Source organism: Hyla sarda, unplaced genomic scaffold (genome assembly GCF_029499605.1).
Source record: "Hyla sarda isolate aHylSar1 unplaced genomic scaffold, aHylSar1.hap1 scaffold_386, whole genome shotgun sequence".
NCBI lineage: Eukaryota > Metazoa > Chordata > Amphibia > Anura > Hylidae > Hyla > Hyla sarda.
This window is the reverse complement of record NW_026610405.1, coordinates 269679-293199: the sequence shown is the minus strand read 5'-3', so window position 1 is coordinate 293199 and position 23521 is coordinate 269679. Positions and strand designations below refer to the sequence as shown.

At 48.3% G+C, this 23521-nt stretch overlaps 1 protein-coding gene across 1 annotated transcript in view; it reads left to right on the top strand.

Annotated features, from left to right (window-relative positions):
- Positions 1 to 2428: 2428 nt before the first annotated feature.
- The window catches only part of LOC130332662 (phosphatidylinositol 3-kinase C2 domain-containing subunit gamma-like), a gene marked incomplete at its 5' end in the record, with an annotated part of 32981 nt that continues 11888 nt past the window's right edge, over positions 2429 to 23521 (top strand). The window contains 13 exon segments of the mRNA XM_056553820.1: positions 2429 to 2572; positions 2575 to 2626; positions 7064 to 7216; positions 7259 to 7390; positions 8981 to 9092; positions 16915 to 17039; positions 18830 to 19018; positions 19098 to 19191; positions 19293 to 19387; positions 19543 to 19723; positions 20136 to 20243; positions 20417 to 20509; positions 22799 to 22928. Coding sequence (XP_056409795.1) covers positions 2429 to 2572; positions 2575 to 2626; positions 7064 to 7216; positions 7259 to 7390; positions 8981 to 9092; positions 16915 to 17039; positions 18830 to 19018; positions 19098 to 19191; positions 19293 to 19387; positions 19543 to 19723; positions 20136 to 20243; positions 20417 to 20509; positions 22799 to 22928 — 1608 coding nt within the window.

Here is a 23521-nt window from a genome sequence, read left to right as displayed (position 1 = left end):
CCTGGTGGTCGTGTATGATGTGCGGGTCCCTGGTGGTCCGGTGTATGATGGTGACGGTCCCTGGTGGTCGGTGTATGATGTGACGGTCCCTGGTGGTCGGTAGTATGATGTGACAGGTCCCCTGGTGGTCGGTGTATGATGTGACGGTCCCTGGTGTTCGAGTGTATGATGTGACCGGTCCCTTGTGGTCGGGGTATGATGTGACGGTCCCTGGTGGTCGGGGTATGATGTGACGGTCCCCTGCGTGGTCGGGGTATGATGTGACGGTCCCTGGTGGTCGGTGTATGATGTGACGGTCCCTGGTGGTCGGGGTATGATGTGACGTCCCTGGTGGTCGGTGTATGATGTGACGGTCCCTGGTGGTCGGTGTATGATGTGACGGTCCCTGGTGGTCGTGTATGATGTGACGGTCCCTGGTGGTCGGTGTATGATGTGACGGTCCCTGGTGGTCGGTGTATGATGTGACGGTCCCTGGTGGTCGGGGTATGATGTGACGGTCCCTGTGGTCGGGGTATGATGTGACGGTCCCTGGTGGTCGGTGGTGATGGGTCTGGTTGACGGTCCCTGGTGGTCGGGGTATGATGTGACGGTCCCTGGTGGTCGGGTATGATGTGACGGTCCCTGGTGGTCGGGTATGATGTGACGGTCCCTGGTGGTCGGGTTATGATGTGACGGTCCCTGGTGGTCGGGTATGATGACGGTCCCTGGTGGTCGGTGTATGATGTGACGGTCCCTGGTGGTCGGTGTATGATGTGACGGTCCCTGGTGGTCGGTGTATGATGTGACGGTCCCTGGTGGTCGGTGTATGATGTGACGGTCCCTGGTGGTCGGGTATGATGTGACGGTCCTGGTGGTCGGTGTATGATGTGACGGTCCCTGGTGGTCGGTGTATGATGTGACGGTCCCTGGTGGTCGGTGTATGATGTGACGGTCCCTGGTGGTCGGTGTATGATGTGACGGTCCCTGGTGGTCGGTGTATGATGTGACGGTCCCTGGTGGCTGGGGTATGATGTGACGGTCCCTGGTGGTCGGGGTATGATGTGACGGTCCCTGGTGGTCGGTGTATGATGTGACGGTCCCTGGTGGTCGGTGTATGATGTGACGGTCCCTGTGTGGTCGGGGTATGATGTGACGGTCCCTGGTGGTCGTGTATGATGTGACGGTCCTGGTGGTCGGGGTATGATGTGACGGTCCCTGGTGGTCGGGGTATGATGTGACGGTCCCTGGTGGTCGGTGTATGATGTGACGGTCCCTGGTGGTCGGGGTATGATGTGACGGTCCCTGGTGGTCGGTGTATATGTGACGGTCCCTGGTGGTCGGTGTATGATGTGACGGTCCCTGGTGGTCGGTGTATGATGTGACGGTCCCTGGTGGTCGGTGTATGATGTGACGGTCCCTGGGTGGTCGGTGTATGATGTGACGGTCCCTGGTGGTCGGGGTATGATGTGACGGTCCCTGGTGGTCGGTGTATGATGTGACGGTCCCTGCGTTCCCTGGTCGGGTATGATGTGACGTCCTGTGGTCGGTGTATGATGTGACGGTCCCTGGTGGTCGGTGTATGATGTGACGGTCCCTGGTGGTCGGGGTATGATGTGACGGTCCCTGGTGGTCGGGGTATAATGTGACGGTCCCTGGTGGTCGGTGTATGATGTGACGGTCCCTGGTGGTCGGGGTATGATGTGACGGTCCCTGGTGGTCGGGGTAGATGTGACGGTCCCTGGTGTCGGGGTATGATGTGACGGTCCCTGGTGGTCGGTGTATGATGTGACGGTCCCTGGTGGTCGGGGTATGATGTGACGGTCCCTGTGTCGGGGTATGATGTGACGGTCCCTGGTGGTCGGTGTATGATGTGACGGTCCCCTGGTGGTCGGTGTATGATGTGACGGTCCCTGGTGGTCGGTGTATGATGTGACGGTCCCTGGTGGTCGGTGTATGATGTGACGGTCCCTGGTGGTCGGTGTATGATGTGACGTCCCTGGTGGTCGGTGTATGATGTGACGGTCCCTGGTGGTCGGTGTATGATGTGACGGTCCCTGGTGGTCGGTGTATGATGTGACGGTCCCTGGTGGTCGTGTATGATGTGACGGTCCCTGGTGGTCGGTGTATGATGTGACGGTCCTGGTGGTCGGTGTATGATGTGACGGTCCCTGGTGGTCGGTGTATGATGTGACGGTCCCTGGTGGTCGGGGTATGATGTGACGGTCCCTGTGGTCGGGGTATGATGTGACGGTCCCTGGTGGTCGGTGTATGATGTGACGGTCCCTGGTGGTCGGTGTATGATGTGACGGTCCCTGGTGGTCGGGGTATGATGTGACGGTCCCTGGTGGTCGGTGTATGATGTGACGGTCCCTGGTGGTCGGTGTATGATGTGACGGTCCCTGGTGGTCAGTGTATAATCTCAGATGCTGATATATTGTTCTCCTGGCAGACCCGGTGACCCTCGCCCTGGTGGAGATTTCCGGGGCCCTCTCGGGGCTCCTGAGTATCTACAGTCGGAGTTTCCCCACAGATTTCACGGTGGAGTCCTGTAGGGGGCGCCGCAGGATGGAGGACGGATCTGGGGCCCTCAGCTTCGATTATTCGCCGCGCACAATCTACCTGACAACTGACGAAAAGGTTAGAAGAGGTGATTGGGAGGAGCTCTAGACCCCGCCCACACAGGTCCTGAACCGAAACCTCTAAACCCCGCCCACACAGGTCCTGAACCGAAACCTCTAAACCCCGCCCACACAGGTCCTGGACTTATCATGTGACCCTCCTGCAACTGCACCTAAACCTCTAATACAATATAACAGTCCTCACAGGGACAACACCAAGAGGGAGACTCCTCCCACACACCAGAATAAGACTGGATGTAACAGCAGAATAGTGAGTGCAGCTCTGGAGGATAAGACATTGATGTAACAGCAGAATAGTGAGTGCAGCTCTGGAGGATAAGACATGATGTAACAGCAGAATAGTGAGTGCAGCTCTGGGGATAATAAGACACGATGTAACAGCAGAATAGTGAGTGCAGCTCTGGGGGATAAGACATGATGTAACAGCAGAATAGTGAGTGCAGCTCTGGAGGATAATAAGACACGATGTAACAGCAGAATAGCGAGTGCAGCTCTGGGGATAAGACATGATGTAACAGCAGAATAGCGAGTACAGCTCTGGAGGATAAGACATTGATGTAACAGTAGAATAGTGAGTGCAGCTCTGGAGGAGAAGAACTGATGTAACAGCAGAATAGTGAGTGCAGCTCTGGAGATAAGACAGGATGTAACGGAAGAATAGTGAGTGCAGCTCTGGAGGATAAGACATGATGTAACAGCAGAATAGTGAGTGCAGCTCTGGGGGATAAGACATGATGTAACAGCAGAATAGTGAGTGCAGCTCTGGGAGGATAAGACATGATGTAACAGCAGAATAATGAGTGCAGCTCTGGAGGATAAGACTTGATGTAACGGCAGAATAGCGAGTGCAGCTCTGAGGATAAGACTTGATGTAACAGCAGAATAGCGAGTGCAACTCTGGAGGATAAGACATGATGTAACAGCAGAATAGTGAGTGCAGCTCTGGAGGATAAGACATGATGTAACAGTAGAATAGTGAGTGCAGCTCTGGGGATAAGACATGATGTAACAGCAGAATAGTGAGTGCAGCTCTGGGGAGAAGACCTGATGTAACAGCAGAATAGTGAGTGCAGCTCTGGAGGATAAGACATGATGTACAGCAGAATAGTGAGTGCAGCTCTGGAGGATAAGACAGCATGTAATAGCAGAATAGTGAGTGCAGCTCTGGAGGATAAGACAGGATGTAATAGCAGAATAGTGAGTGCAGCTCTGGAGGATAAGACAGGATGTAACGGCAGAATAGTGAGTGCAGCTCTGGAGGATAAGACATGATGTAACAGCAGAATAGTGAGTGCAGCTGTGCAGGATAAGACATGATGTAACAGCAGAATAGTGAGTGCAGCTGTGCAGGATAAGACATGATGTAACAGCAGAATAGTGAGTGCAGCTCTGGGGGATAAGACATGATGTAACAGCAGAATAGTGAGTGCAGCTCTGGAGGATAAGACATGATGTAAAAGCAGAATAGTGAGTGCAGCTCTGGAGGATAAGACGTGATGTAACAGCAGAATAGTGAGTGCAGCTCTGGAGGATAAGACATGATGTAACAGCAGAATAGTGAGTGCAGCTGTGCAGGATAAGACATGATGTAACAGCAGAATAGTGAGTGCAGCTCTGGGGGATAAGACATGATGTAACAGCAGAATAGTGAGTGCAGCTCTGGGGGATAAGACATGATGTAACAGCAGAATAGTGAGTGCAGCTGTGCAGGATAAGACATGATGTAACAGCAGAATAGTGAGTGCAGCTGTGCAGGATAAGACATGATGTAACAGTAGAATAGTGAGTGCAGCTCTGGAGGATAAGGCATGATGTAACAGCAGAATAGTGAGTGCAGCTCTGGAGGATAAGACATGATGTAACAGCAGAATAGTGAGTGCAGCTGTGCAGGATAAGACATGATGTAACAGCAGAATAGTGAGTGCAGCTCTGGAGGATAAGACATGATATAACAGCAGAATAGTGAGTGCAGCTCTGGAGGATAAGGCATGATATAACAGCAGAATAGTGAGTGCAGCTCTGGAGGATAAGACATGATGTAACAGCAGAATAGTGAGTGCAGCTGTGCAGGATAAGACATGATATAACAGCAGAATAGTGAGTGCAGCTCTGGGGATAAGACATGATGTAACAGCAGAATAGTGAGTGCAGCTCTGGGGGATAAGACATGATGTAACAGCAGAATAGTGAGTGCAGCTGTGCAGGATAAGACATGATGTAACAGCAGAATAGTGAGTGCAGCTCTGGAGGATAAGGCATGATGTAACAGCAGAATAGTGAGTGCAGCTGTGCAGGATAGACATGATGTAACAGTAGAATAGTGAGTGCAGCTCTGGAGGATAGGCATGATGTAACAGCAGAATAGTGAGTGCAGCTCTGGAGGATAAGACATGATGTAACAGCAGAATAGTGAGTGCTGCTGTGCAAGGATAAGACATGAATGTAACAGCAGAATAGTGAGTGCAGCTCTGGGGATAAGACATGATTGTAACAGCAGAATAGTGAGTGCAGCTCTGGGGGATAAGACATGATGTAACAGCAGAATAGTGAGTGCAGCTGTGCAGGATAAGACAGGATGTAACGGAAGAATAGTGATGCAGCTTGGAGGATAAGACAGGATGTAACGGAAGAATAGTGAGTGCAGCTCTGGAGGATAAGACATGATGTAACAGCAGAATAGTGAGTGCAGCTCTGGGGGATAAGACATGATGTAACAGCAGAATAGTGAGTGCAGCTCTGGAGGATAAGACATGATGTAACAGCAGAATAATGAGTGCAGCTCTGGAGGATAAGACTTGATGTAACGGCAGAATAGCGAGTGCAGCTCTGGAGGATAAGACTTGATGTAACAGCAGAATAGCGAGTGCAACTCTGGAGGATAAGACATGATGTAACAGTAGAATTGTGAGTGCAGCTCTGGGGATAAGACATGTAACAGCAGAATAGTGAGTGCAGCTCTGGAGGATTAAACATGATGTAACAGCAGAATAGTGAGTGCAGCTCTGGGGGATAAGACTGGATGTAACAGCAGAATAGTGAGTGCAGCTCTGGGGAGAAGACCTGATGTAACAGCAGAATAGTGAGTGCAGCTCTGGAGGATAAGACAGGATGTAACGGCAGAATTAGTGAGTGCAGCTCTGGGGATAAGACGGGATGTAACAGCAGAATAGTGAGTGCAGCTCTGGAGGATAAGACATGATGTAACAGCAGAATAGTGAGTGCAGCTCTGGAGGATAAGACATGATGTAACAGTAGAATAGTGAGTGCAGCTCTGGGGGATAAGACATGATGTAACAGCAGAATAGTGAGTGCAGCTCTGGGGAGAAGACCTGATGTAACAGCAGAATAGTGAGTGCAGCTCTGGAGGATAAGACATGATGTAACAGCAGAATAGTGAGTGCAGCTCTGGAGGATCAAGACAGCATGTAATAGCAGAATAGTGAGTGCAGCTCTGGAGGATAAGACAGGATGTAATAGCAGAATAGTGAGTGCAGCTCTGGAGGATAAGACATGATGTAACAGCAGAATAGTGAGTGCAGCTGTGCAGGATAAGACATGATGTAACAGCAGAATAGTGAGTGCAGCTGTGCAGGATAAGACATGATGTAACAGCAGAATAGTGAGTGCAGCCCTGGAGGATAAGACCTGATGTAACAGCAATAGTGAGAGTGCAGCTCTGGGAGGATAAGACATGATGTAACAGCAGAATAGTGAGTGCAGCTGTGCAGGATAAGACATGATGTAACAGCAGAATAGTGAGTGCAGCTCTGGGGATAAGACATGATGTAACAGCAGAATAGTGAGTGCAGCTCTGGAGGATAAGACATGATGTAAAAGCAGAATAGTGAGTGCAGCTCTGGAGGATAAGACGTGATGTAACAGCAGAATAGTGAGTGCAGCTCTGGAGGATAAGACATGATGTAACAGCAGAATAGTGAGTGCAGCTGTGCAGGATAAGACATGATGTAACAGCAGAATAGTGAGTGCAGGCTCTGGGGGATAAGACATGATGTAACAGCAGAATAGTGAGTGCAGCTCTGGGGGATAAGACATGATGTAACAGCAGAATAGTGAGTGCAGCTGTGCAGGATAAGACATGATGTAACAGCAGAATAGTGAGTGCAGCTCTGGAGGATAAGGCATGATGTAACAGCAGAATAGTGAGTGCAGCTGTGCAGGATAAGACATGATGTAACGTAGAATAGTGAGTGCAGCTCTGGAGGATAAGGCATGATGTAACAGCAGAATAGTGAGTGCAGCTCTGGAGGATAAGACATGATGTAACAGCAGAATAGTGAGTGCAGCTGTGCAGGATAAGACATGATGTAACAGCAGAATAGTGAGTGCAGCTCTGGAGGATAAGACATGATATAACAGCAGAATAGTGAGTGCAGCTGTGCAGGATATGGCGTGTCTGTATAGCGGTGTCGCGCTCTCTCTTGCAGTGGCGGTGCATTCTACGTTGCGTTCTCTCTTCTCTATGCTGGGAGGAAGATTTGCCCAGAGGTGAAGTCCAGGAACATTGTGTCCTCCAGGTCGTTCTTCTCCCGGGCAGTTTGGATGAGACGTAAGCTCCGGGGGTCAGAGGTCACAGTCATGTCTGCTCTGTGCTCAGTATAACTTCCTTCCATGTTCTGCAGGATCCAGTTCCCCGTTCCCCGTTCCGCTCTCCCCTATGAGTCTCTACTGGTTCTCCGGATGTACACGGTCACCACAACCAAACCCGCCGGATCCTTCCTGGCCTGGTCCTGCCTCCCCATATACTGCAACCAGTAAGATCTTCTGCTCCTCCCTGAGATCTGCAGGGGCGGGGCTGAGAATCCTAGACCTGTTATTACCTCGCCTGTATTATTACCTCACCTGTATTATTACCTCACCTGTATTATTACCTCACCTGTATTCTGTCAATACCTCACCTGTATTATTACCTCACCTGTATTATTACCTCAACTGTATTCTGTCATTACCTCACCTGTATTATTACCTCACCTGTATTATTACCTCACCTGTATTCTGTCATTACCTCACCTGTATTCTGTCATTACCTCACATGTATTATTACCTCACCTGTATTCTGTCAATACCTCACCTGTATTATTACCTCACCTGTATTATTACCTCACCTGTATTATTACCTCACCTGTATTATTACCTCACCTGTATTCTGTCATTACCTCACCTGTATTCTGTCATTACCTCATCTGTATTCTGTCATTACCTCACCTGTATTCTGTCATTACCTCACCTGTATTCTGTCATTACTTCACCTGTATTCTGTCATTACTTCACCTGTATTCTGTCATTACTTCACCTGTATTATTACCTCACCTGTATTCTGTTATTACCTCACCTGTCATTACCTCACCTGTATTCTGTCATTACCTCACCTGTATTCTGTCATTACCTCACCTGTATTCTGTTATTACCTCACCTGTATTATTACCTCACCTGTATTATTACCTCACCTGTATTCTATCATTACCTCACCTGTATTCTGTCATTACCTCACCTGTATTCTGTTATTACCTCACCTGTTATTACGTCACCTATATTATTACCTCACCTGTATTCTGTCATTACCTCACCTGTATTCTGTCATTACCTCACCTGTATTCTGTCATTACCTCACCTGTCATTACCTCACCTGTATTCTGTCATTACCTCACCTGTATTCTGTCATTACCTCACCTGTATTCTGTCATTACCTCACCTGTATTCTGTCATTACCTCACCTGTATTCTGTCATTACCTCACCTGTATTCTGTCATTACCTCACCTGTATTCTGTCATTACCTCACCTGTATTCTGTTATTACCTCACCTGTATTCTGTTATTACCTCACCTGTATTCTATCATTACCTCACCTGTATTCTGTTATTACCTCACCTGTATTATTACCTCACCTGTATTCTGTCATTACCTCACCTGTATTCTGTTATTACCTCACCTGTTATTACGTCACCTATATTATTACCTCACCTGTATTCTATCATTACCTCACCTGTATTCTGTCATTACCTCACCTGTTATTACCTCACCTGTATTATTACCTCAACTGTATTATTACCCCACCTGTATTCTGTCATTACCTCACCTGTATTATTACCTCACCTGTATTCTGTCATTACCTCACCTGTATTATTACCTCACCTGTATTCTGTCATTACCTCACCTGTATTATTACCTCACTTGTATTCTGTCATTACCTCACCTGTATTCTGTTATTACCTCACCTGTTATTACGTCACCTGTATTATTACCTCACCTGTATTCTGTTATTACCTCACCTGTATTCTGTCATTACCTCACCTGTATTATTACCTCATCTGTATTATTACCTCACCTGTAATCTCTTATTACAGGCAGATCGTCCAGGGGGAGCTGCTGATTAACATGGTTTCCCACGCTGAGCCGCCCGCAGTCATCACCCCCTCAGCCCTTGATGCCTCCCTGCCGACCTTAATAACTATGCAGGTAGAACACTCAGCAGGGATAATACTCCTAGATTACTGTGTGTTACTGAGGGGTAATACTCCTAGATTACTGTACGTTACTGAGGGGTAATACTCCTAGATTACTGTGTGTTACTGAGGGGTAATACTCCTAGATTACTGTGTGTTACTGAGGGGAAATACTCCTAGATTACTGTGTGTTACTGAGGGATAATACTCCTAGATTACTGTACGTTACAGAGGGGTAATACTCCTAGATTACTGTGTGTTACTGAGGGGTAATACTCCTTGATTACTGTGTGTTACTGAGGGGTAATACTCCTAGATTACTGTGTGTTACTGAGGGGAAATACTCCTAGATTACTGTGTGTTACTGAGGGATAATACTCCTAGATTACTGTGTGTTACTGAGGGGTAATACTCCTAGATTACTGTGTGTTACTGAGGGATAATACTCCTAGATTACTGTGTGTTACTGAGGGGTAATACTCCTAGATTACTGTGTGTTACTGAGGGGTAATACTCCTAGATTACTGTACGTTACTGAGGGGTAATACTCCTAGATTACTGTACGTTACTGTCGGTAATACTCCTAGATTACTGTGTGTTACTGAGGGGTAATACTCCTAGATTACTGTGTGTTACTGAGGGGTAATACTCCTAGATTACTGTACGTTACTTAGGGTTAATACTCCTAGATTACTGTACGTTACTTAGGGATAATACTCCTAGATTACTGTGTGTTACTGAGGGGTAATACTCCTAGATTACTGTACGGTACTGAGGGGTAATACTCCTAGATTACTGTATGTTACTGAGGGATAATACTCCTAGATTACTGTGTGTTACTGAGGGGTAATACTTCTAGACTACTGTACGTTACTGAGGGGTAATACTCCTAGATTACTGTACGTTACTGTCGGTAATACTCCTAGATTACTGTGTGTTACTGAGGGGTAATACTCCTAGATTACTGTGTGTTACTGAGGGGTAATACTCCTAGATTACTGTGTGTTACTGAGGGGTAATACTCCTAGATTACTGTACATTACTGAGGGGTAATACTCCTAGATTACTGTGTGTTACTGAGGGGTAATACTCCTAGATTACTGTACGTTACTGAGGGATAATACTCCTAGATTACTGTGTGTTACTGAGGGGTAATACTCCTAGATTACTGTGTGTTACTGAGGGGTAATACTCCTAGATTACTGTGTGTTACTGAGGGGTAATACTCCTAGATTACTGTACGTTACTGAGGGATAATACTCCTAGATTACTGTGTGTTACTGAGGGGTAATACTCCTAGATTACTGTGTGTTACTGAGGGGTAATACTCCTAGATTACTGTACTTTACTGAGGGGTAATACTCCTAGATTACTGTGTGTTACTGAGGGGTAATACTCCTAGATTACTGTGTGTTACTGAGGGGTAATACTCCTAGATTACTGTATGTTACTGAGGGGTAATACTCCTAGATTACTGTGTGTTACTGAGGGATAATACTCCTAGATAACTGTACGTTACTGAGGGGAAATACTCCTAGATTACTGTTACTGAGGGGTAATACTCCTAGATTACTGTGTGTTACTGAGGGGTAATACTCCTAGATTACTGTGTGTTACTGAGGGGTAATACTCCTAGATTACTGTACGTTACTGAGGGATAATACTCCTAGATTACTGTGTGATACTGAGGGGTAATACTCCTAGATTACTGTGTGTTACTGAGGGGTAATACTCCTAGATTACTGTACGTTACTGAGGGGAAATACTCCTAGATTACTGTGTGTTACTGAGGGGTAATACTCCTAGATTACTGTGTGTTACTGAGGGGTAATACTCCTAGATTACTGTACGTTACTGAGGGGTAATACTCCTAGATTACTGTGTGTTACTGAGGGGTAATACTCCTAGATTACTGTATGTTACTGAGGGGTAATACTCCTAGATTACTGTGTGTTACTCAGGGGTAATACTCCTAGATTACTGTTACAATACTCCTAGATTACTGTTACTTAGGTGTAATACTCCTAGATTACCGTGTTACTGAGGGTAATACTCCTAGATTACTGTGTGTTACTGAGGGGTAATACTCCTAGATTATTGTACGTTACTGAGGGGTAATACTCCTAGATTACTGTGTGTTACTGAGGGGAAATACTCCTAGATTACTGTACGTTACTGAGGGGTAATACTCCTAGATTACTGTGTGTTACTGAGGGGAAATACTCCTAGATTACTGTACGTTACTGAGGGGTAATACTCCTAGATTACTGTGTGTTACTGAGGGGTAATACTCCTAGATTACTGTACGTTACTGAGGGGTAATACTCCTAGATTACTGTGTGTTACTGAGGGGTAATACTCCTAGATTACTGTGTGTTACTGAGGGGTAATACTCCTAGATTACTGTGTGTTACTGAGGGGTAATACTCCTAGATTACTGTACGTTACTGAGGGGTAATACTCCTAGATTACTGTGTGTTACTGAGGGGTAATACTCCTAGATTACTGTGTGTTACTGAGGGGTAATACTCCTAGATTACTGTGTGTTACTGAGGGGAAATACTCCTAGATTACTGTGTGTTACTGAGGGGTAATACTCCTAGATTACTGTACATTACTGAGGGGTAATACTCCTAGATTACTGTACGTTACTGAGGGGTAATACTCCTAGATTACTGTGTGTTACTGAGGGATAATACTCCTAGATAACTGTGTGTTACTGAGGGGAAATACTCCTAGATTACTGTGTGTTACTGAGGGGTAATACTCCTAGATTACTGTACGTTACTGAGGGGTAGTACTCCTAGATTACTGTGTGTTACTGAGGGGTAATACTCCTAGATTACTGTGTGTTACTGAGGGGTAATACTCCTAGATTACTGTGTGTTACTGAGGGGTAATACTCCTAGATTACTGTGTGTTACTGAGGGGTAATACTCCTAGATTACTGTGTGTTACTGAGGGGAAATACTCCTAGATTACTGTGTGTTACTGAGGGGTAATACTCCTAGATTACTGTACGTTACTTAGGGATAATACTCCTAGATTACTGTACGTTACTTAGGGATAATACTCCTAGATTACTGTGTGTTACTGAGGGGTAATACTCCTAGATTACTGTATGTTACTGAGGGATAATACTCCTAGATTACTGTGTGTTACTGAGGGGTAATACTCCTAGATTACTGTACGTTACTGAGGGGTAATACTCCTAGATTACTGTACGTTACTGTCGGTAATACTCCTAGATTACTGTGTGTTACTGAGGGGGTAATACTCCTAGATTACTGTGTGTTACTGAGGGGTAATACTCCTAGATTACTGTGTGTTACTGAGGGGTAATACTCCTAGATTACTGTACGTTACTGAGGGGTAATACTCCTAGATTACTGTGTGTTACTGAGGGGTAATACTCCTAGATTACTGTACGTTACTGAGGGATAATACTCCTAGATTACTGTGTGTTACTGAGGGATAATACTCCTAGATTACTGTGTGTTACTGAGGGGTAATACTCCTAGATTACTGTACTTTACTGAGGGGTAATACTCCTAGGTTACTGTGTGTTACTGAGGGGTAATACTCCTAGATTACTGTATGTTACTGAGGGGTAATACTCCTAGGTTACTGTGTGTTACTGAGGGATAATACTCCTAGATAACTGTACGTTACTGAGGGGAAATACTCCTAGATTACTGTGTGTTACTGAGGGGTAATACTCCTAGATTACTGTGTGTTACTGAGGGGTAATACTCCTAGATTACTGTACGTTACTGAGGGGTAATATTCCTAGATAACTGTACGTTACTGAGGGGAAATACTCCTAGATTACTGTGTGTTACTGAGGGGTAATACTCCTAGATTACTGTGTGTTACTGAGGGGTAATACTCCTAGATTACTGTGTGTTACTGAGGGGTAATACTCCTAGATTACTGTGTGTTACTGAGGGGTAATACTCCTAGATTACTGTGTGTTACTGAGGGGTAATACTCCTAGATTACTGTGTTACTGAGGGGTAATACTCCTAGATTACTGTGTGTTACTGAGGGGTAATACTCCTAGATTACTGTGTGTTACTGAGGGGTAATACTCCTAGATTACTGTGTGTTACTGAGGGGTAATACTCCTAGATTACTGTGTTACTGAGGGGTAATACTCCTAGATTACTGTGTGTTACTGAGGGGTAATACTCCTAGATTACTGTATGTTACTGAGGGGTAATACTCCTAGATTACTGTACGTTACTGAGGGGTAATACTCCTAGATTACTGTACGTTACTGAGGGATAATACTCCTAGATTACTGTGTGTTACTGAGGGGTAATACTCCTAGATTACTGTGTTACTGAGGGGTAATACTCCTAGATTACTGTACGTTACTGAGGGGTAATACTCCTAGATTACTGTGTGTTACTGAGGGGTAATACTCCTAGATTACTGTACGTTACTGAGGGGTAATACTCCTAGATTACCGTGTTACTGAGGGGTAATACTCCTAGATTACTGTATGTTACTGAGGGATAATACTCCTAGATTACTGTGTGTTACTGAGGGGTAATACTCCTAGATTACTGTACGTTACTGAGGGGTAATACTCCTAGATTACTGTACGTTACTGAGGGATAATACTCCTAGATTACTGTGTGTTACTGAGGGGTAATACTCCTAGATTACTGTGTTACTGAGAGGTAATACTCCTAGATTACTGTACGTTACTGAGGGGTAATACTCCTAGATTACTGTGTGTTACTGAGGGGTAATACTCCTAGATTACTGTGTGTTACTGAGGGGTAATACTCCTAGATTACTGTGTTACTGAGGGGTAATACTCCTAGATTACGTTACTGAGGGGTAATACTCCTAGATTACTGTGTGTTACTGAGGGGAAATACTCCTAGATTACTGTGTGTTACTGAGGGGTAATACTCCTAGATAACTGTGTGTTACTGAGGGGTAATACTCCTAGATTACTGTATGTTACTGAGGGGTAATACTCCTAGATTACTGTGTGTTACTGAGGGATAATACTCCTAGATAACTGTACGTTACTGAGGGGAAATACTCCTAGATTACTGTGTGTTACTGAGGGGTAATACTCCTAGATTACTGTGTGTTACTGAGGGGTAATACTCCTAGATTACTGTACGTTACTGAGGGGTAATACTCCTAGATAACTGTACGTTACTGAGGGGAAATACTCCTAGATTACTGTGTGTTACTGAGGGATAATACTCATAATTACTGTGTGTTACTGAGGGGTAATACTCCTAGATTACTGTGTGTTACTGAGGGGTAATACTCCTAGATTACTGTACGTTACTGAGGGGTAATACTCCTAGATTACTGTGTGATACTGAGGGGTAATACTCCTAGATTACTGTGTGTTACTGAGGGGTATTACTCCTAGATTACTGTGTGTTACTGAGGGGTAATACTCCTAGATTACTGTGTGTTACTGAGGGGTAATACTCCTAGATTACTGTGTGTTACTGAGGGGTAATACTCCTAGATTACTGTGTGTTACTGAGGGGTAATACTCCTAGATTACTGTGTGTTACTGAGGGGTAATACTCCTAGATTACTGTGTGTTACTGAGGGGTAATACTCCTAGATTACTGTGTGTTACTGAGGGGTAATACTCCTAGATTACTGTGTGTTACTGAGGGGTAATACTCCTAGATTACCGTGTTACTGAGGGGTAATACTCCTAGATTACCGTGTTACTGAGGGGTAATACTCCTAGATTACCGTGTTACTGAGGGGGTAATACTCCTAGATTACCGTGTTACTGAGGGGTAATACTCCTAGATTACCGTGTTACTGAGGGGTAATACTCCTAGATTACTGTGTGTTACTGAGGGGTAATACTCCTAGATTACTGTGTGTTACTGAGGGGTAATACTCCTAGATTACTGTGTGTTACTGAGGGGTAATACTCCTAGATTACTGTACGTTACTGAGGGGTAATACTCCTAGATTACTGTGTGTTACTGAGGGGTAATACTCCTAGATTACTGTGTGTTACTGAGGGGTAATACTCCTAGATTACTGTGTGTTACTGAGGGGTAATACTCCTAGATTACTGTGTGTTACTGAGGGGTAATACTCCTAGATTACTGTACGTTACTGAGGGGTAATACTCCTAGATTACTGTACGTTACTGAGGGGTAATACTCCTAGATTACTGTGTGTTACTGAGGGGTAATACTCCTAGATTACTGTGTTTTACTGAGGGGTAATACTCCTAGATTACTGAGGGGTAATACTCCTAGATTACTGTGTTTTACTGAGGGGTAATACTCCTAGATTACTGAGGGGTAATACTCCTAGATTACTGTGTGTTACTGAGGGGTAATACTCCTAGATTACCGTGTTACTGAGGGGTAATACTCCTAGATTACCGTGTTACTGAGGGGTAATACTCCTAGATTACCGTGTTACTGAGGGGTAATACTCCTAGATTACCGTGTTACTGAGGGGTAATACTCCTAGATTACTGTACGTTACTGAGGGGTAATACTCCTAGATTACTGTACGTTACTGAGGGGTAATACTCCTAGATTACTGTACGTTACTGAGGGGTAATACTCCTAGATTACTGTACGTTACTGAGGGGTAATACTCCTAGATTACTGTACGTTACTGAGGGGTAATACTCCTAGATTACTGTACGTTACTGAGGGGTAATACTCCTAGATTACTGTACGTTACTGAGGGGTAATACTCCTAGATTACTGTGTGTTACTGAGGGGTAATACTCCTAGATTACTGTGTGTTACTGAGGGGTAATACTCCTAGATTACTGTGTTACTGAGGGGTAATACTCCTAGATTATTGTACGTTACTGAGGGGTAATACTCCTAGATTACCGTGTTACTGAGGGGTAATACTCCTAGATTACCGTGTTACTGAGGGGTAATACTCCTAGATTACCGTGTTACTGAGGGGTAATACTCCTAGATTACCGTGTTACTGAGGGGTAATACTCCTAGATTACCGTGTTACTGAGGGGTAATACTCCTAGATTACTGTGTGTTACTGAGGGGTAATACTCCTAGATTACTGTGTGTTACTGAGGGGTAATACTCCTAGATTACTGTGTGTTACTGAGGGGTAATACTCCTAGATTACTGTACGTTACTGAGGGGTAATACTCCTAGATTACTGTGTGTTACTGAGGGGTAATACTCCTAGATTACTGTATGTTACTGAGGGATAATACTCCTAGATTACTGTGTGTTACTGAGGGGTAATACTCCTAGATTACTGTGTTTTACTGAGGGGTAATACTCCTAGATTACTGAGGGGTAATACTCCTAGATTACTGAGGGGTAATACTCCTAGATTACTGTGTGTTACTGAGGGGTAATACTCCTAGATTACTGTGTGTTACTGAGGGGTAATACTCCTAGATTACTGTACGTTACTGAGGGGTAATACTCCTAGATTACTGTACATTACTGAGGGGTAATACTCCTAGATTACTGTACGTTACTGAGGGGTAATACTCCTAGATTACTGTGTGTTACTGAGGGGTAATACTCCTAGATTACTGTGTGTTACTGAGGGGTAATACTCCTAGATTACTGTGTGTTACTGAGGGGTAATACTCCTAGATTACTGTACATTACTGAGGGGTAATACTCCTAGATTACTGTGTGTTACTGAGGGGTAATACTCCTAGATTACTGTGTGTTACTGAGGGGTAATACTCCTAGATTACTGTACGTTACTGAGGGGTAATACTTCCATATTACTGTGGTTTGGCCCTGGTGTAGTGGGCAGGATGTAGTGTCGGTTCGGTGTAGTATCTTCGTCTCTTCTGATTATTACAGATGGATTTCCCGGGTTCGGACGCCATATTCCAGAGGCCGGGGGCGGAGTTGATGTCATGTGACGCAGGCGGTGAGGATGTGGTTTGGCGCCTCCATTATATGGCGAATTGCTGCTCTATGCTCCTGTAAGATCAACATGAGTGTGAGAGCTGGATGATGATGGTGAGGAGGATGATGATGATGGTGGGGAGGAGGATGATGATGGGGAGGGGGAGGAGGATGATGGGGAGGAGGATGAGGATGATGGTGGGGAGGAGGATGATGATGGGGAGGAGGATGAGGATGAGGATGATGATGATGATGATGGGGAGGAGGATGAGGATGATGATGATGATGATGGGGAGGAGGATGAGGATGATGATGATGGGGAGGAGGATGAGGATGATGGGGAGGAGGATGAGGATGATGATGATGATGGGGAGGAGGATGAGGATGATGATGATGGGGAGGAGGATGAGGATGATGGGGAGGATGAGGATGATGGGGAGGAGGATGAGGATGATGGGGAGGAGGATGAGGATGATGGGGAGGAGGATGAGGATGATGGGGAGGAGGATGAGGATGATGGGGAGGAGGATGAGGATGATGATGATGATGGGGAGGAGGATGAGGATGATGATGATGGGGAGGAGGATGAGGATGATGATGATGGGGAGGAGGATGAGGATGATGGGGAGGAGGAGGATGATGGGGAGGAGGATGAGGATGATGATGATGGGGAGGAGGATGAGGATGATGATGATGGGGAGGAGGATGATGATGATGATGATGGGGAGGAGGATGAGGATGATGGGGAGGATGAGGATGATGGGGAGGAGGATGAGGATGATGGGGAGGAGGATGAGGATGATGATGATGGGGAGGAGGATGAGGATGATGGGGAGGAGGATGAGGATGATGGGGAGGAGGAGGATGAGGATGATGGGGAGGAGGATGATGATGATGGGGAGGAGGATGATGATGATGGGGAGGAGGATGATGATGATGGGGAGGAGGAGGAGGAGGATGGGGAGGAGGAGGAGGATGGGAATAATGGAGGAGGCGGCTGGTGAGGAGGAGGAGGCGGCTGGGGAGGAGGAGGCGGCGGCTGGGGGAGGAGGAGGAGGCGGCTGGGGAGGAGGAGGAGGCGGCTGGGGAGGAGGAGGCGGAGGCTGGTGAGGAGGAGACGGAGGCTGGTGAGGAGGAGGAGGAGGCTGGGGGAGGAGGAGGAGGCTGGGGAGGAGGAGGAGGAGGCTGGGGAGGAGGAGGAGGAGGCTGGGGAGCAGGAGGAGGAGGCTGGGTGAGGAGGAGGCTGGTGAGGAGGAGGAGGAGGCTGGTGAGGAGGAGGCTGGTGAGGAGGAGGAGGAGGCTGGTGAGGAGGAGGAGGAGGCTGGTGGCGGTGATGGTGGTGGTGATGGAAATGATGGTGGTGGAGATGGAAATGATGGTGGTGGAGATGGAAATGATGATGGTGGTGATGATGGAAATGATGATGGTGGTGATGATGGAAATGATGGTGGTGGTGATGATGGAAATGATGGTGGTGATGATGGAAATGATGATGGTGGTGATGATGGAAATGATGGTGGTGGTGATGATGGAAATGATGGTGGTGATGATGGAAATGATGATGGTGGTGATGATGGAAATGATGATGGTGGTGATGATGGAAATGATGATGGTGGTGATGACGGAAATGATGGTGGTGGTGATGATGGAAATGATGGTGGTGATGATGGAAATGATGATGGTGGTGATGATGGAAATGATGATGGTGGTGATGATGGAAATGATGGTGGTGATGATGGAGATGATGGTGGTGATGGTGGTGATGATGGAAATGATGGTGGTGATGATGGAAATGATGGTGGTGATGATGGAAATGATGGTGGTGATGATGCTCTCCTTGTCCCCCCCCCCCCCCCCCCCCCACAAGGCTGTCGGAGGCAGATCGGCAGAGTCTGTGGTATTACCGTCGCTGTCCCCGCCCCCCTCCGCACCTCCTGCCGCTCCTCCTGGGAAGTGCTCCCGGCTGGGACCCGCCCTCTATATCCGCCATGTATCGGGTGCTGGAGGACTGGACCTTCTCGGGGCCCCTGGAGGCTCTGGGGCTGCTGAGTCCCTGGTGAGTGCTGAGCTGTTGCAGAGCCTCTTTAGCTAGTATAGATGGCGATGTTTGCGCCTCACTCTGCGCGTTCCTTCAGCTTTGCAGATGTGAAGATCCGTGGGGCGGCGTGCCGGGAGCTGGAGCGGCTGTCATGTGACCAACTGCTGGAGCTCCTCCCACAGCTCGTCCAGGTAAGAGACCTAAGTCCCATCATCCTCCTCAGTGACGGGGAACAGGTGGGGGTTCACTGACAGCAAGCAGAGGTTGTGCTGACGCTGCTCTCTCCTGACAGGCCGTGAAGTACGAGCGCAGTCTGAACAGCAACCTGGTGCGGCTCCTCCTCCACCGCGCCCTGCAGAGCATTCAGGTGGCGCACAGGCTGTACTGGTGAGCGAGCGGCTTAGATACACCCAGGCCCCGTAGATACTGTCAGTTCCTGCAGGACTAGTATGCTTGTTCTTGTAGGATTAGATACAATAGATTAGGTACACGGGATTAGATACCTGGGTGCAGTCCCCTGACAATGGGTTTGCCCCCTGCAGGCTGCTGACGGACACCTCCTCGGAGCCTCATTACCGCGGTTTGTATCGGCGCCTCCTGGAGGCCGTTCTGCACTGCGCCGGCCGCTCCCTTAGTGATGAATTCTCCAAACAGAGACGACTCCTGCAGATCCTGGAAGACATCGCTGGGAGAGTGAAGAATGCTCCGGAGGACAAGAGGCAGGTGAGTGCAGGACGACCGTCCTCCATACTTTACATCGCTCCCTGCTCACTAACATCATCTCCCTCCGGGAACCCAATATACTGTCTGCTGCCGGGGAATGGGGGACAACCAATAGTGAGTGCAGCTCTGGAGAATAAGATCTGTGGGGCCCCCGAGGGTATGAGCTGTGTGGGGCCCCCGAGGGTGTGAGCTGTGTGGGGCCCCCGAGGGTGTGAGCTGTGTGGGGCCCCCGAGGGTGTGAGCTGTGTGGGGCCCCCGAGGGTGTGAGCTGTGTGGGGCCCCCGAGGGTGTGAGCTGTGTGGGGCCCCCGAGGGTGTGAGCTGTGTGGGGCCCCCGAGGGTGTGAGCTGTGTGGGGCCCCCGAGGGTGTGAGCTGTGTGGGGCCCCGGTCTCAGCACATTGTCTCCACACAGGAGGCTCTGAGGTTCGGGCTCCTGGACGTGGAGCGGTTCTTTGAGGACATTGGCCGTTGTCGTCTTCCTCAGGATCCTGCGATTGTTGTGAAAGGGATCGACCGAGAGGTAAGAAAAAAATATGGCTGCCGGGGATTATGTGTGGCCCCTCCTGCAGGCGGCTCTGGGTATAACACTTGTATGTGGAGATAAGAGATAAGGGACTTGACAGGAGGCTGGGGAGCCACTGATACCTAGGACTGAACATTAGGTAAATCTCCCATCATCCTCTTCTCTTGTAGTTGTGCTCCATCTTTAAATCCAACGCCAAACCCCTTAGGATCTCCTTCATAAACGCAGACGAGCAGGGCCCCAACATCCACGTCATGTATAAGGTGAGCTCGGGGGCCCGACATCCACGTCATGTAGAAGGGGAGCCCCGGGGCCCGACATCCACGTCATGTAGAAGGGGAGCCCCGGGGCCCGACATCCACGTCATGTATAAGGTGAGCCCCGGGGCCCGACATCCACGTCATGTATAAGGTGAGCCTGGGGGCCCGACATCCACGTCATGTATAAGGTGAGCCCGGGGCCCAACATCCACGTCATGTATAAGGTGAGCCCAGGCCCGACATCCACGTCATGTATAAGGTGAGCCAGGGGGCCCGACATCCACGTCATGTATAAGGTGAGCCCAGGTCCGACATCCACGTCATGTATAAGGTGAGCCTGGGGGCCCGACATCCACGTCATGTATAAGGTGAGCCCAGGTCCGACATCCACGTCATGTATAAGGTGAGCCCAGGTCCGACATCCACGTCATGTATAAGGTGAGCCCGGGGGCCCAACATTGACGTCAGGTATAAGGTGAGCCCAGGCCCGACATCCACGTCATGTATAAGGTGAGCCTGGGGGCCCGACATCCACGTCATATATAAGGTGAGCACAGGCCCGACATCCACGTCATGTATAGGGTGAGCCTGGGGGCCCGACATCCACGTCATGTATAAGGTGAGCACAGGCCCGACATCCACGTCATGTATAAGGTGAGCCTGGGGGCCCGACATCCACGTCATGTATAAGGTGAGCACAGGCCCGACATCCACGTCATGTATAAGGTGAGCCTGGGAGCCCGACATCCACGTCATATATAAGGTGAGCCCCGGGGCCCGACATCCACGTCATATATAAGGTGAGCCTGGGGGCCCGACATCCACGTCATGTATAGGGTGAGCCTGGGGGCCCGACATCCACGTCATGTATAAGGTGAGCCAGGGGGCCCGACATCCACGTCATGTATAAGGTGAGCCCAGGTCCGACATCCACGTCATGTATAAGGTGAGCCTGGGGGCCCGACATCCACGTCATGTATAAGGTGAGCCCAGGTCCGACATCCACGTCATGTATAAGGTGAGCCCAGGTCCGACATCCACGTCATGTATAAGGTGAGCCCGGGGGCCCAACATTGACGTCAGGTATAAGGTGAGCCCAGGCCCGACATCCACGTCATGTATAAGGTGAGCCTGGGGGCCCGACATCCACGTCATATATAAGGTGAGCACAGGCCCGACATCCACGTCATGTATAGGGTGAGCCTGGGGGCCCGACATCCACGTCATGTATAAGGTGAGCCAGGGGGCCCGACATCCACGTCATGTATAAGGTGAGGCGGGGGCCCGACATCCACGTCATGTATAAGGTGAGCCCAGGCCCGACATCCACGTCATGTATAAGGTGAGCCTGGGGGCCCGACATCCACGTCATGTATAAGGTGAGCACAGGCCCGACATCCACGTCATGTATAAGGTGAGCCCAGGTCCGACATCCACGTCATGTATAAGGTGAGCCCGGGGGCCCAACATTGACGTCAGGTATAAGGTGAGCCCAGGCCCGACATCCACGTCATGTATAAGGTGAGCCTGGGGGCCCGACATCCACGTCATGTATAAGGTGAGCACAGGCCCGACATCCACGTCATGTATAAGGTGAGCCCAGGTCCGACATCCACGTCATGTATAAGGTGAGCCCGGGGGCCCAACATTGACGTCAGGTATAAGGTGAGCCCCGGGGCCCGACATCCACGTCATATATAAGGTGAGCACAGGCCCGACATCCACGTCATGTATAAGGTGAGCACAGGCCCGACATCCACGTCATGTATAGGGTGAGCCCGGGGGCCCGACATCCACGTCATGTATAAGGTAAGCCCCGGGGCCCGACATCCACGTCATGTATAAGGTGAGCCCCGGGGCCCGACATCCACGTCATGTATAAGGTGAGCCCCGGGGCCCGACATCCACGTCATGTATAAGGTGAGCCTGGGGGCCCGACATCCACGTCATGTATAAGGTGAGCCCAGGCCCGACATCCACGTCATGTATAAGGTGAGCCCGGGGGCCTGACATCCCCGTCATTTATAAGGTGAGCCCGGGGGCCCGACATCCACGTCATGTATAAGGTGAGCCCGGGGGCCCGACATCCACGTCATGTATAAGGTGAGCCCGGGGGCCCGACATCCACGTCATGTATAAGGTGAGCCCGGGGGCCCGACATCCACGTCATGTATGAGCGCAAGGGCACTCGGTGCAGCGGTTTGGTCATGTCATGTAGTTGGGTCATGTGATGTTGCCCTTCCACCTTGTGTGGGGTCTTCTGCCTGTGATGATGGATTTTGGACCCTGCAGATGGGAGATGACATGAGGCAGGACATGCTGGTCCTACAGCTGGTGGACATCATGGACCGGATTTGGCTTCACGAGGGATTAGACCTGCGGATGATCACCTACCGATGTGTGTCCACCGGCCGTAAGCAAGGTCAGTTACTGGTGACTAGAGACCTCAGATGACTGGTGATTACTGGTGACTAGAGACCTCAGATGACTGGTGATCACTGGTGAATTGAGACCTCAGATGACTGGTGATTACTGGTGACTAGAGACCTCAGATGACTGGTGATCACTGGTGAATTGAGACCTCAGATGACTGGTGATTACTGGTGGCTAGAGACCTCAGATGACTGGTGATTACTGGTGAATTGAGACCTCAGATGACTGGTGATTACTGGTGACTAGAGACCTCAGATGACTGGTGATTACTGGTGGCTAGAGACCTCAGATGACTGGTGGCTAGAGACCTCAGATGACTGGTGATTACTGGTGACTAGAGACCTCAGATGACTGGTGATTACTGGTGAATTGAGACCTCAGATGACTGGTGATTACTGGTGAATTGAGACCTCAGATGACTGGTGATTACTGGTGGCTAGAGACCTCAGATGACTGGTGATTACTGGTGAATTGAGACCTCAGATGACTGGTGATTACTGGTGAATTGAGACCTCAGATGACTGGTGATTACTGGTGAATTGAGACCTCAGATGACTGGTGATTACTGGTGAATTGAGACCT